General features: G+C 36.8%; 1 protein-coding gene across 5 annotated transcripts in view; it reads right to left on the bottom strand.

Annotated features, from left to right (window-relative positions):
* The window catches only part of FOCAD (focadhesin), a 329,244-nt gene that overhangs the window by 51,289 nt on the left and 264,207 nt on the right, over positions 1-13,748 (bottom strand). For all 5 annotated transcript variants that reach the window (XM_053571667.1, XM_053571636.1, XM_053571657.1 and 2 more), the window contains 4 exons: positions 11,893-12,131; positions 8,626-8,715; positions 2,936-3,083; positions 914-1,033 (listed from right to left, as the gene is read on the bottom strand). In XM_053571667.1, coding sequence (XP_053427642.1) covers positions 914-1,033; positions 2,936-3,083; positions 8,626-8,715; positions 11,893-12,131 — 597 coding nt within the window. The remainder of the gene's footprint in view (positions 1-913; positions 1,034-2,935; positions 3,084-8,625; positions 8,716-11,892; positions 12,132-13,748) is intronic.

A 13,748-nucleotide genomic window follows, 5' to 3' on the forward strand; every position in this document is an offset into this window, starting at 1 on the left:
GTCAACAGTAAGACTTTGGAGAAACCTTGAAAAAAAACCCAAATATGGAAATTCTATAGCATGTGTAATCAGAGGATTTTTTTTATTGTGGCAAAATATACATAAAAATTTACCATCTTTACCATGCATACCAGTTCAGTGGCATTAAATACCTTTGTACTGTTACACGAGAATCACCACCATCCTTCTCCTAAAGCCTTTTTATCTTAAAAAACTGAAACTCCTCATCCATTAAACAACTCCCCATTCCTCCCACCCCCTACTCCCTAGCAGCCACCATTCCACTCTGTGTTCTGACTACTCTAATGATGTCATCTAAGTGAATCATACAGTATTTGAGTTTTCATGATTGGCTTATTTCCCTCTGCATAAAAGTCTTCAAGTTCTCTCCATGTTGTAGCACATATGAGAACTTCCTTTTTAAGGTTGAACAGTATTTCAGACAGAACACTTTCAGGGTATTTAACTTTTAATTTATAGGTATTTGTATTTTTCTATACAAGTTCAGTCATGAACAGATGATTTTCTGCCTTGCTAAAGTTTGACTTTATCAGAGTCTTCTATATACTTGTATCTTTACAAATTTTTGGCTTTAGCTGTGTAGAATAAAATTCGTATTCCCTAGCCACGTATTTCAAGCTTCTATAAATATAGAGCAATAGTTAGAGAGTGAGGGGAAAGCCTATTAATACTCCCCCAGACAAAGAAAAAGAAATGTTTACAGAATGAGACAGGGGATGAGGAGAGAAAAAGATGTCTGGGACTGTTGGCAATAGCCATGACACAAGAGAATAGTTACGTGTTCCTCGACGTGACAAATATCACAGTACAGTCTAATTCAGAGTAAGTCAAAAGCAGGTCTTAGCAGCATCACAAGACCCACAGAAAGAAATAATCAGGGACACGGTCCAACCTGCTGGTTGCTCTCTACTAACACTCGAAGCTTGTTCATAATATCTTCGGCCTCCGCAGCGTCAGTAATTCCAGCACTGAAAGCTGATGTACATACACAGCTCAGGGTATAGGCAAGGACCTGAGAAGAAAATAGCAAACGAAAAATGTTTCTTTGGGCGGCAAAATAAAAGAACATGGCTTAGTTGGCACAGACATTCTGTCAAACTTCCCCCCAGAATAAGAATACATATTAAATATATATTCGATATAAAACAATTAATAAAATTAATATAATAAAAGATATTACATATTTACAGATACTGGGCACTGTTTTGCTGCCTAACCTGTATTATTATATTTCATAACAATGTAAAGGTAGTTATCATTATTCCTACTTGATAAATAAAGACTTTGAAGCTCAAGTATACATAGGTAGCAAGTGACAGAAGCAGGATTGACACCCAGATCTTAGGACTCCAAATCAAAAATTTCCTCACCACATCATGCCAGAATACAGCACCTATCAAAATAAATTTTATCACTGATGGATGTCATTAATTGCCATGCACTCCCATTCAAGGCCAGACAGAAGAAATTCAAAGAAAGGAAATACTGATACATTCAGATGCAGAGAAGTAGCAGAGTGTAACTGGAACAGGGATAAATTGTGTAAAATAGGAATAATACTACCTACTCCATAGTACTGGTATGAGAATGTAACATATAAGGGAATAAATAACTGAACAAACAAATATATAAAATGCCAATAAAAAAGAATACTGGGAGTAGAGACAATACTTGAGTACAGGTTCCTAATTAACCATTTACTATTTAAGTAACTTTGAGACTCAACCTATTTGAGTCTCGAGTTTTGTAAATGATGGTTAATCATTTCCTCCAAGCTACCTCACATATGTGTAATAAAACCCTCCTTAATAAGGATGCTTTTAAAACAAAATGGAAAATTCAACTCCTAGCACTAGTTGTTACAGCATGAAAAATGTAAACAGTTATAAGGTAGAAATTGAATAATATAACATTTAGAGGGGAGAAAATACTTTATAAATCAAATCATCAAGGCAGACAGATACGTCAATGATAAAAACATTTCTTTCATTTATTAGTCAATTGGCTCCACGGTTGCAAGATTTTTTCCTTTGGCTAAAAAAAATATGTACTTTTAAATGCTCTACATTGCTTTAAAAATGGAAATGTAGTGCACGTTTTAGAACAAAACTTCAACCTTCTGTGCCCCAAAGAAATTCACCAATTCAACAAGTCCTCTGAAAGCAGAGGAGCTGAGCAGGGAAACACAGCAGCCATTATGTCCTCATCAATAGCTCATGGGCAGGCTGGGATAAAATAGAATCTGCTCTAATGAGAGGGGGAATCTGGCCAGGCCAGGAGGTCATACCCTGCTCCTCCCAGAGAGCACAGGCAGTTCAGCTTCACCTGGGCACAACAGAGTGGGGCATGACATATGCCTGGAATGTTCCATCTACACACAGTTAACAAACATGCACCAGATCACAATGAACTCCAATTCTGCGTATTTTTGTGCCATAACAGAAAAGCTTTTTCATTAAGTGTGGTAAAGGAATTTCCTCAATAATTTCTTATGCTAGATGACATTTAAAAAATGCTTTTTGATGTACAGTTTCTTAAGCTTATTCCTGGCTATTTTTTAAAGTTGCATTTGGCTTGAGCACAATTCTAAAAATTTCCATTTAACCTTCTTCCAGAAATTGCAGCTTTTCTTAGAAAGTGCCTTCTAGTAATGCTGACTGAGGCTTTTATACTCAGTAAAGGCTCTTATCTTATGTGGCACATTTAGCCTCAGTTGATTTAAACAGCCACCCAATTTGAAAACCTTCTGATCTAATATAGGTTGCTTGCTACTCAAATTTTCTCCTTATCTTGAAGAAGAACTTAATTTACAGAGTTATCAAAGTATGAGAAGTGGAAAGTAAGCAGTAACAAGAAAACAAAAGAGAGCGGGGAGCAGGGGGGGTGTGGAGGGGACGTCAGCTTCCTCTCCTACCTCCTGAAACGTTCTGCTCTGGCTCCCACTGTCATCCAGGTATGCAGACAGCTTCCGGAGAGATGCGGCCACGTGAACTCGGGACTCCAGTTGGCTGCTGTGGCTCATGAGGGACAGAACAAGTCCCACTCCCAATATGCAGCCCGTACTTGGATGCCAAAAAAAGATGAGGGGTTAGGATCACAAGAAATGCACAGAACTGCTCTTCCCCTACCACGGTATGCACACTGTTGGAAATCGGAGGGAGATGGCAGCATCAAGTAGCTGCTACCTCAAATATACATCCGCCTGTGACCCGCAGCAGCCACACCCACCTCTTCCCGCAAAAGGAAAACTATCAAAATAGGTGATATGCTAGTGCTATGTACCCACTCAACAAAAGCAAACCGAAACATGAAATAGTCTGACATAAGGTCTACAGTGAGGACGGGAAAAGGCACAAATCAGCAATATTCCTTCCCTTATTGGAATGCCCAACTCCTCTCTTTACTGTTCTGACCCTCACGTTGAGTACACCACAATCAAGTATGTAAGGAGAGAAAAGACTAAACTTCAGGATGCAAGCTCAGGACATCTAAGAACAGCAGAGAGAAACGCCAGACGTGGTCATGAGGTGCTACTCAGTGCTTCGTGTTCCCCAGCCAACTTCCACAAGGGGAATTTCTGTCTTAAAGAAACTGTGTCTTTGCCTCTGCACAAAGACATTAATCCTTCTTTCCCCTCTGATCTCTCAGAGGACCACTGGGTCAGATGAGGAAATGGACAAATGACAGGCTTGTCAAAAGTTACCCCATGAGACAATTCAAGTGAAATCTGGGGCTTTGTGCCCCAATTCTGAAAGAATATATATCCACTTAAAGAAAAGAATCATTCTTTCAGAAAACTTCAAGTTAGAAAGATAAGATAATGCAGTTTGAGATAACTTTTTACTAAAAAAAAAAAGTTTTTGTCATTGCTGTTTAACTGGAGGAAATGCTGGATCTCTCAGAAATGATGCTTCCTCTGGTGTGGCCTGTCTGTTGTCACAGTATCAGCTGCTCACAGAGACACTGAGACACTCCAGGGCACTTCTCCCAGGGACGTGTCAATGCCCACATGTTAAGTCATTCTGCTCTTAGATGGCACTCTCCTTGGCCAGCATCAAGAACTTTCACATCGTTTTACGAACATGTTACTTACATCCCCCAACACCTCTGTGCAGATGGAGCAACCATCTGAGAGGAGACACCCAGAAAACTGGACAGGCTACAGGATTTGCGCAAGGTCATACAGAGAGTTTCCCGCAGAGCATGTTCTGACAAGAGGATTTTTTATTCCCAGCCTTCTGTTCCCGTTTGCCAAACCCAAGGCCCCTCTCAGTGCCCTGCATGATGCCATGGTGGAATGCCTATGAGAAGGCGATGTATCTCAAGTGGGTTTTGTTGCCTATCAAACTGGCATTAGAAAACCATTTTTCTAGCATTAGAAAAGCTACTGCAGTTATAACCCATCATTAGTCAGGCAGACTGCTGTTATAGCTTACATGGGCTTAACAAGCTCAACTAGCACGAAGCATTTTCAACCAGCCAAATCAACTTCTAACATCTGAATGCAGTATGCTTTTGAGACAAATCATATTTACAAGAGAAGAAAGGTTACCTACTCTTGACTAGTATGGGCTTAAAGCCTTTGTTATAATTTAGAATCTTCAGGGAAGTTTTTGGGCTATTTTTCTGTATTGACACTCAGAACATTTAACAGAATTAGACCAAAATATAATTAGACGAGATTTGATTAATACTTTGACAAATTTGACTGTGGCTCCCTCTTTGATGATTTAATTGACACTTAAGATTTCAAACATTACTTCCTCAGAGACACATTCTGTGGCTCTGCAGGGAATCTCTTGAACATTGTCCCATAGCACCTTATACTAATTTGATTCATACAATTTTAATTATGAACTCTGATGAGGATTATTAGGTAGATTGATTACTATATCTTCCCTAGCCTGTAAGCTACTTAAGCATAGGTACTTTTCTAATTCTTTCCTTGCCACATTATCAATGGCACCTAATACACAGAACTGACCAAATGAAGAATTTTAAGGGAGTCTGGAGAGAAGATCTATAGACATTTTTTTTTTATGGTGTATAGAAATTTTTCTAAAAAAAGACTCGATTCTTTTGTTTAGTAGGAGGCAAAATTTATGAGTGGGAAAATTCACTGACCATGTCATCCAAGATTCAATCAGGAAAACTTGATTTCTATTTCTTGCTGGACTAAGTGAAGAAAAAGTGATGTTGGTTCACATGAGAAAAAGAATTTCTCTCAAAGCTTGCTCAAGTAATGATTAGGGTTTGTCTTTCTCAATAAATGGGCAAGTGCTGAGTCTTTCTTTTCAGACTATCCTAAATATAAAAAAATCTCTATTCCATGGACTGAAGCTTCTTTAACAGCCCAAGGTATACCCATATATAGGTTCAAAGTCTTAAAAAAAGACATCTCAGTTTCTGGTTCACATTTACCTAAAAGCTATCACAACAATTATTATTATTCCTTGCCAAGGTTACACTTCATTAGCAATTCTGTTCATTTCTATAGCAGTAGCAAATCAATTAACATTTACTATGTGTGGGAATATATGAATATATTTACCTATGTGTATACATGTGCCAATAAAATATGTGCATCTATTAGCTTACATAGTTTACTTCTATTTTGTCTCTACTTTCCAGTATGCATTAAGAAGGTAATCTCAAACCTTTTTGCCTAATGTTTCCTTCTGATTTCCAAATCTTCTAGATCAGTGGTTCTCCACCTTCCTAATGCTGCAGCCCTTTAATACAGTTCCTGTGGGTCGCAACCCACAGGTTGAGAACTGCTGTTCTAGATTTTACTGTATGTATTTTTGTCCCTACTCTTTAAAAATTCCCTACATGCTTAGTTCAGCCTTTCCACACAGTTACCTCATTCTAGCTTCTCTTTGATATGTCTGCCAGCTCTAAACCAAGAATAGTTTGGAGAGAGGTAGCTTTCAGATCTTTCTGTGCATTGAAAATGAGAAAGGGTTAAGTGTTGGTATCTCAGATGAAAGAAAAACAAATTATAGTATTAACTATAAAACTGAGCATTTGTAATTGCAAACATATACATTCTATAAGAATGCTAACAAATGATAAAGAGAATTTTGAGTTTTAAAATTCTATACCCAATCATGTCGTTACTTATTTCAATCTCTTATCCTAGTCTATTAAAATATCACCATCAAAAAAGAAACACTGAAACTTAAAAGCTATGTAATTCAGATATTTGTGTTGCTAAATCAACTGAGATAAAATAATATGTTTTCCTATAACTAATGAGAAATGAATCTTGAATTCCCTAGTTTATTGTAGGCAACGCTACAGATTAAGTACTAGGCCATCTAATAATCAGTTGTAATAACAGTTAACATTTGTAAAGGGTAAAGCGCTATACAAATGTTATTGTATTTGTAAAAGCTCAATAGTAATTAGCCGAAGCTCAGGTCCTGGATGGATGATGACATGACTACCGTAGGGCTGAGGTGCACCACGGCCCAATCAGCTACCACTAGATGGCAGCAAAATGTTAATGATCGGACCACAAACACCAGCCAGCCCAGGTGCTGGGTTCACTCAGCAGAGACACATTCATTAAATCAGGGAAGTGTGGTGAATTTGCTCTGGATGAATTCTATAACTTGAGATAGCATGCTCCCAGATCTATTAAGCACGTCCTAGTAACACTTCCACTATTTCACTTGAGGGAAGACTGCCCTAGACCCCTGCAATCTCATTAGGGGAACACTTTAAGTCATGAGCTAGGCATTCAGGCCTGAGAGTACTTAGAAAAGCAGAAAAAAGAATTTTTTTTTAAATAGTGGGTAACATTTAAGAGTTAGAAAAAATAAATAGCAAACACCATACTGTCAAGCATCAAATTGCTTTCTTCCTTTTGCAATGTGTTCTCCACATTGCACTATGCGAGAAAAAGAAAAATGGCTGTAAAGTCAGCTGACCTAGGTTCCTCTCTTAGCTCTGCCACTCATTAAGCACATGAACTTGAACAAGTCTGAGACTCACATTCTTTGTCTATAAACCAAAGTGATGAGGATCCCTGCGTTACTATCATATTTAGATCGTGAGAAGGACATAATTACAAGAGAAAGAGAAATGCAAATGCCTAGCTCAATATATAAATGATCAGTATTAGTTGAACCTGAAACCAAAGAGAACTACATAAAAATTAATACCCATAAAGCATTAGAAATGACAAAATACTAAACTTCATTAACTGTAGGACTTACAGTTTGGAGAGAATAGAAGAAGGGCTTCTTGAAGGACCCATATTAATAGTGAAATGTTCCTATCCTTCCCATTAATCATTGTCCTATTTTTTTTTCTTTTTTTTTTTATTGTTGGGGATTCATTGAGGGTACAATAAGCCAGGTTACACTGATTGCAATTGTTAGGTAAAGTCCCTCTTGCAATCATGTCTTGCCCCCATAAAGTGTGACACACACCAAGGCCTCACCCACTACGCCAGCAAGCTCTTTCTTTTCCCACGTTCAAATCACATTCTTAAGATGTCGGTTTATCCCTAAAATGTTTCCTGGTAAACTGGTGTCAATGTTTCCTATTCAATACGAAGACCTCAATACTACCATCTACTAAGCAGATATTTGACTTCATTTGTTTGTCATGAAATCCTTTATACATGCAGCTACCTCTACTATTTCAGTTTCTTGTTTGTTAGTCTGAGCCTAACAGGATAGATCACAAGGTCCAAGGCCAGAAATGTAAACACTGAGTAAATTCATATTTGAATAGCAAAAGGCAAATGAGTTAAATTAGAGGTTTAGTGTTTATCATCTGCTGAGTTTCTTAGAAAGGATGAACCCCAGAGGATTCAAATCTGAGGTTCCAAAACATGGGTAAGTCTCAAAAGCTACAAAGTAGGTCCTCAACAATGTCAATGTTTGAGAAAGCTTGACAAAACCATATATTCATCCACACAAGTCACACAGACCAATTGAAACTAAATTTCTAAATTGAAACTAAATGAGTATGTTCAAAACTGTTTTTCTTAGTGTTCTTTTCTGATTATTCCTCTTTCTTTCTGTTATCTTTCATTACCAGCATAAGAAAATAAATTTTACAATAGTTAGTTTAATAGACAAAACTTTTAAAAAGCATGAAGTCAGTGGGGAAAGGGGGAAGATCCATTAATGTTAAATACAGGTTGGGAATCCCTGGTGTTTCCATTTTGATTCCTTAGCCCTTGAATTTCATAGGGAAACATAAATCATCAAAGGCTCTCTTAGCCCAATCAAATTCAAATGGTTTCAATAGATCTTTAAAAAGATTAGTTAGGTCACACATCCAGGTCCCCCAGATAAACACCTTATGTAAGTTCAAGACAAAACTAAGGTCTTAGTAATAACATAAAGACTAAATTGCAAAATGACATATGTTGCTTTAAATTTAAGCAAATTGTCTATTACTGAAAGATAGTTTTCAGAACAAGTAAGTGTTAATTACAAGTTTTTTTGATTATTTATTACTGAAAACTCTGCAAAGGAATTCAAGATCAGGTCCTACAAATATTTCACTATAGCATGTAAGATTGATGGTACTGTAGAAACCAATCTCCAAGTGTCTATTAGAGCGGAAATAGAAACAACATACTTGTATTCAAGACTAGTGTCAAAGCAGCAATTTTCCAGGGCATCCAAAGACTTTATCAGAAGAAGGTTCATCTGTTGGCCAGATATATCACTGGGTAAAGAGCAAAGAGAAAAAATGAATTATTTGAAGTCATTCAAATTTCCAAAATACTTATTATAAGATATTTTGCTCTTGATCTTATACTGGGAATGCCAGCATTTATTTTAAGAAAAGTAAGATTAATATTGGTGATTTACATATTTTCTCAGAAACGAGATCAGAAAATACTTAATAATTGGGTTTCTGAACAACATAATTACTTGTAAGCCAATAAAGCCTAAAGTATACTTTAGATTTCTCTCTGCCTATTCAAATTTTAAATCATTGGAAACATTTTAAAAACTTAGAATTCTAAAGAAACATTTCTAAGAATGCTAAAGTAATTTTCTTCAGAATATTTAGTAACCTGTATAAGCTGATATTCTCAATTATAACTTCAAACTTTCTTCTTGAAAAGGCTGTCACTTCTGATTTCATGTCTCCATTGAGGAGGCTATCAATTCTATTCTCTTACTTACATTTTTAAAAGGGCGAAAAAATTCTGGCCCTATGTTTTTCTGCTTTTATACAATAAGTGATGTGGGTTTTGTGATTGTCATAGAGAAAATTATGACTATATAGTAAAATAAAACTTAAAAGGTAGCTTTAAAGGCTGTTCTTTTCAGGCAGATTTATGGGCTTCATCCCTGACACTTTATTATCAAGGGGTTCCTCCATCTCACACTGCTGCCTCAGATCGTGCCAACTGGAATGCTGCCCCAGGAATGATACTCAGCCAGAGAAAATTTTTTTAACCAAGGCTATAGCAATTTTGCTCGAGGTGAAGGATTACGTTTTGCAATGAGAGAAATCCCCCCGCACACACACACACCCCCACCACCACTCCTCACATCCCGCACACAGTTTTAATAGCTTTAACTAAATGAATCCTATTAACGTTGTCCTCTGGAGTAAAATATACTTAACTATTCTAAACAAATGCTAAAGAGATCATATTTGTGTTCTCTGGAGGTTATGGCAGAAGCAAGAAGCTTTAGAATATTATACAGTAATTTTCTGAATAAATTCTGGATTAGATTTAAACTCAGGAGACCTTTTCACAAGCCTTAGCAAAAAATGGATTGATTGTCATAATTCTCTTCTACAAGGTGATTCTTCATTCTCTGAGAACCAACATGTTCTACTCCTGTCCCTTCAAGGGTCTTTGGGGGCACTTATTTGATGTTACTGGCTATTCAGAATCAACAGCGCTCAAGATACTTAATTTAAAAAAAAAAATTTTTTTCTCCAAAAATGTCATTATCTGTTGACCTTGTCATTACCTAATAAAACATTTATTAGTAGCAAAAGGCATATATTTCAGATTCCTCTGCTCCAACTAATTCGAAAGGTAGAAGCCATGAAGAATTACGCTAGTGCTGGTGGTACTGATACAGCAGGCTCAAGAAGGAGGCCTCCGTCAAACCTGAGGCATTGTGGCAAAGTTAAACTGCAGTTACTCTGTGGGTGCTCAGACCTGGGAACAGTTTCCTGGTATCCTTTCCTGTAGGTGCAAATTCAAGTAAGACAGGGTGGAAGGCAATCTAGTAACCAGAAACAAGTGTTTTGGGGGAATCACCATAGATGTCTCCAGGCAGAATGATTAAATTAATCACAAATGCAAGCCTGTCCTAAAACCAGCACTATCTCTTCCTGAGCTAAATGAAGAAGACAGCCAGAACCAGGATAGGATGAAATGAATTGCCTAGACTTAAACAGCCATGGCTCCATTTTAGTTGTAAAACGTGTTGCTTGAAAAGATACCGAAGAAAGAGCAGAAACACAGATGGTGAAGAGACGTTCGTTTGCAGCACAGTAGCAAAGGGAAAAAAAAAATAACTTCCAAGTTTTCAGTCTTTAAAAATACTTTGTGTTCTGCCATGCACACAAGATATAGAACAAATTACATGCAAAGAGCAGTTTTTTATTCATGTCCAAACCAGCCTTACATGTATTAATGCTGGGGAATAGAATAAAATGAACATTCTGGATGTCTTTCACTTGTGATGATTGAAAAGACTAAGCCAATCACCCCAGACACCTGATAAATGTTTCTAAAAGCTAAAAGTGATCATCCGATATGCAGTATTTCCACAAATCAACACCAATTGTCAAGACTTACATAGTGGTGTTTGTGAAAAACTAATGTAAGTTACAAATGTAAACTTAACCACTGGTTTCAAATTGAAATAACTATAGCATACTGTCATCCAGTTCATCTACACCAGTTCTTGCCTTTGGGCAGCTAATTTCTGCCAACTAGGGAAGTTTAAGGACATCTAACATCACAATAGGATGCCTTCTCCCTACGATCTTATTTCCAAAGCAAGAAAACAGGGCTAACTTCTAGTCATTGGTATTAAAATATTTGTGATAACCAAAAATTCATGCTGTATCCTATTACAATCAATGTGGATATATAAAATTAAAAGATTTTCTATGAAATTAGACAAACAGCGTGAACGACAAAACCAAAGTAGATTCATGCATAAAAAATTTGTCCCATTTAGTGGAATTTTCCACCTGGATCTTTGATATTCCATTTGAGGGTAAAGCTAACAGTCCAAAAATGAGCAATCAAACCAAATAAAGCATACAGTATAATATGCACAGATTAAGACTCTTTAAGGATTATAAAAATGTAACCAGGGCACAGGATAAAAGCAATATTTAAAACCGGGAATAGGCAGTTCTCAGGTGGTTCGGTGAGTTCCAACACCCCTAGGGCACCAGGGATACACCAGTCTTTTCTTCCCTTTTTACAGTGATATCAGGAAAAGATCAGCAATTATTTTCACTCCATATAAAGCAGAAAAAAGATACTTATATAACAGTCTTTTTCATAGTAAAAGGACATTATTCTCTTCACCTATAACACCATAAGATTACACATTTTCTCATGCCTCTTACACAGACACACCCAGGGCTTTCATCTGGAAGCATGAAATCATTTGAGTAAAAATTACCTTACTACCAGCCACCCTTAAAATACATTAATATCTGTACGACAGTATCTTAAAAAGACAAATACACCCATAAAAGAGAATAAAGGATCAATTTTCCCATGTCAAAAAGTTTAGATACCACATATCACTCAGATACCACGTTTATCCTTGTATGAGGATGGGTACAAAATCCTTTGGCAAAGATCACAAAGGGGAAAAGCGGGAATATTTTAATAAACTGTACCTGAGTTTCTCCTCACACAAGCGAGAGAGAAACATCCCCAAAGCAAGGCCCATGTGGATTTGCACGGCTTGAGACTCGTCAGCACTTGGTTTCCCAGGTAACCTGGCCGTCAGCATGCTCAGGATTTCCTCAACCTTCTCTTTGCAAGAGATAACGAAAACTGGCACAAGGAGGGACAAAGCTGTGGCAGCAGCAGAACGGGCAATGGCACTAGCTGTGTTTTCGCCAGAATAGGATTTCTAGGACAAGCCACAGGAAGAAAATATGGAGTTAGCTTTCTGTTTAAAACATGAAGGAAACACACCTATCACAAAAGCACTATATAATACAAGATCTTAGATCTTAGATCCCTCCCGGCCAACCAAAAAATTAATAATTTTGAAAAATTGAAATGTGTTCATCTATAGTTTATGTTTTCACTCTTCATGAAATAATTTGCTACTACAAATTATTAACCAATTAACCAATTGGTTAATAATGTCCTTTTACTATGAAAAAAACTATTATATAAGTGTCTTCCTTTTAAATGTTGTAAATTCCCTTGAAACACATTCAGCATTTTTAAAAGCCCACATGTACATATATTAAAAACCCAAAGGGAAGCTATCCAAGGTTGGACAAACCACCAAGCCACATTTGAGGAGTCCAGAAAGTTAGGAGTTTTCCAGGAAAGAAAGGAAAAGGGCAGAAAAAAAGTTTAAGTTCAGCATGGAGAAACAAGTGTTTAAGTTTCGTGCAGAGATCTATTGGCACATCTCCCAAAATTTTTGGTGGGAACACTTCCCAGTAGATGGATTATTTCCTACAGGGGGTTAATTCCTTTTAATTAAAAAGGAAGTTGAAATCCTAAAAGCCTTTGGTTACAAAGCAATAACCAGCTATTCAAAATGAAATGGAGAGCTCTATATGCCCCTTCTATATGTAATTATGGGAAAAGAAATGAGTAACAGTCCTAATAAAATAACAGGGCAGCTGAATATGAACAGCTTCTACAAGAATCCCATGTTAGAGAGCCCTACCACATTATATACATTCAAAAATATGTCAAGTAGGGAAGAAGCCCATTTATCATTCCTCACTATTATCTGTTTTGAATTTTCACACACACCATAAAGGCAGTGTGTTCTTTGCAGTCAAAGCACATTAAAATGTGTTTTTAATTCTATGTCCCTTTTCTTTCTAAGCTTTAGTGCTTTAAGGATAAAAATCAAACATGTACTAAGTTACGCTTTAAGTTAATATAGCACTATTGTAATGACAACGCTACTTAAAATGACCCAGCTGCTAGCATACAGGAAATAAAGGAAGTGATTTTGGAAACAGGGCTGGAAAAGTACAATAATGCAAACATCACAAAGGTAAGAGGCAAGCCTGAGCTGGCTATATAAAGATTATTTTTATTGGTTTGCAAGAACTAAACAGCGTATTAGAAATTTCAAACAATGTCCCCTTCTGGTGAATACCTGAACCAGACAGTTATTACAAAGACCTCCACATAAGCTTCTAAATGAGTTTTTATCCACCATTAAAAAAAATAAGAAGACTTCTGACAGAAAGCAAATCATTGTAAAGAAATTACTTTTTTAAGCAATATCTACCATTCTACTTAATTCTACAAAATGTAGTAAGTCATTTTTGACCTCAAATACAGTTAAAAATCTAGCTCCAGACCCATACTTCAGATGAATACATACCAAGTCTTTCCAAGGGCAAGAAGACAGACACACACACACACAAAACGTACAGAGAAGACCTTAGGCAATGGGATTTCAGGCTAACCTGGTGATCTTAGCAACGGTTCAGGATCTGTGCTATATTTTCATTCAAATCAACTATAATCCTCTGGCACTCAGCTG

Source organism: Nycticebus coucang, chromosome 2 (genome assembly GCF_027406575.1).
Source record: "Nycticebus coucang isolate mNycCou1 chromosome 2, mNycCou1.pri, whole genome shotgun sequence".
Taxonomy (NCBI): domain Eukaryota; kingdom Metazoa; phylum Chordata; class Mammalia; order Primates; family Lorisidae; genus Nycticebus; species Nycticebus coucang.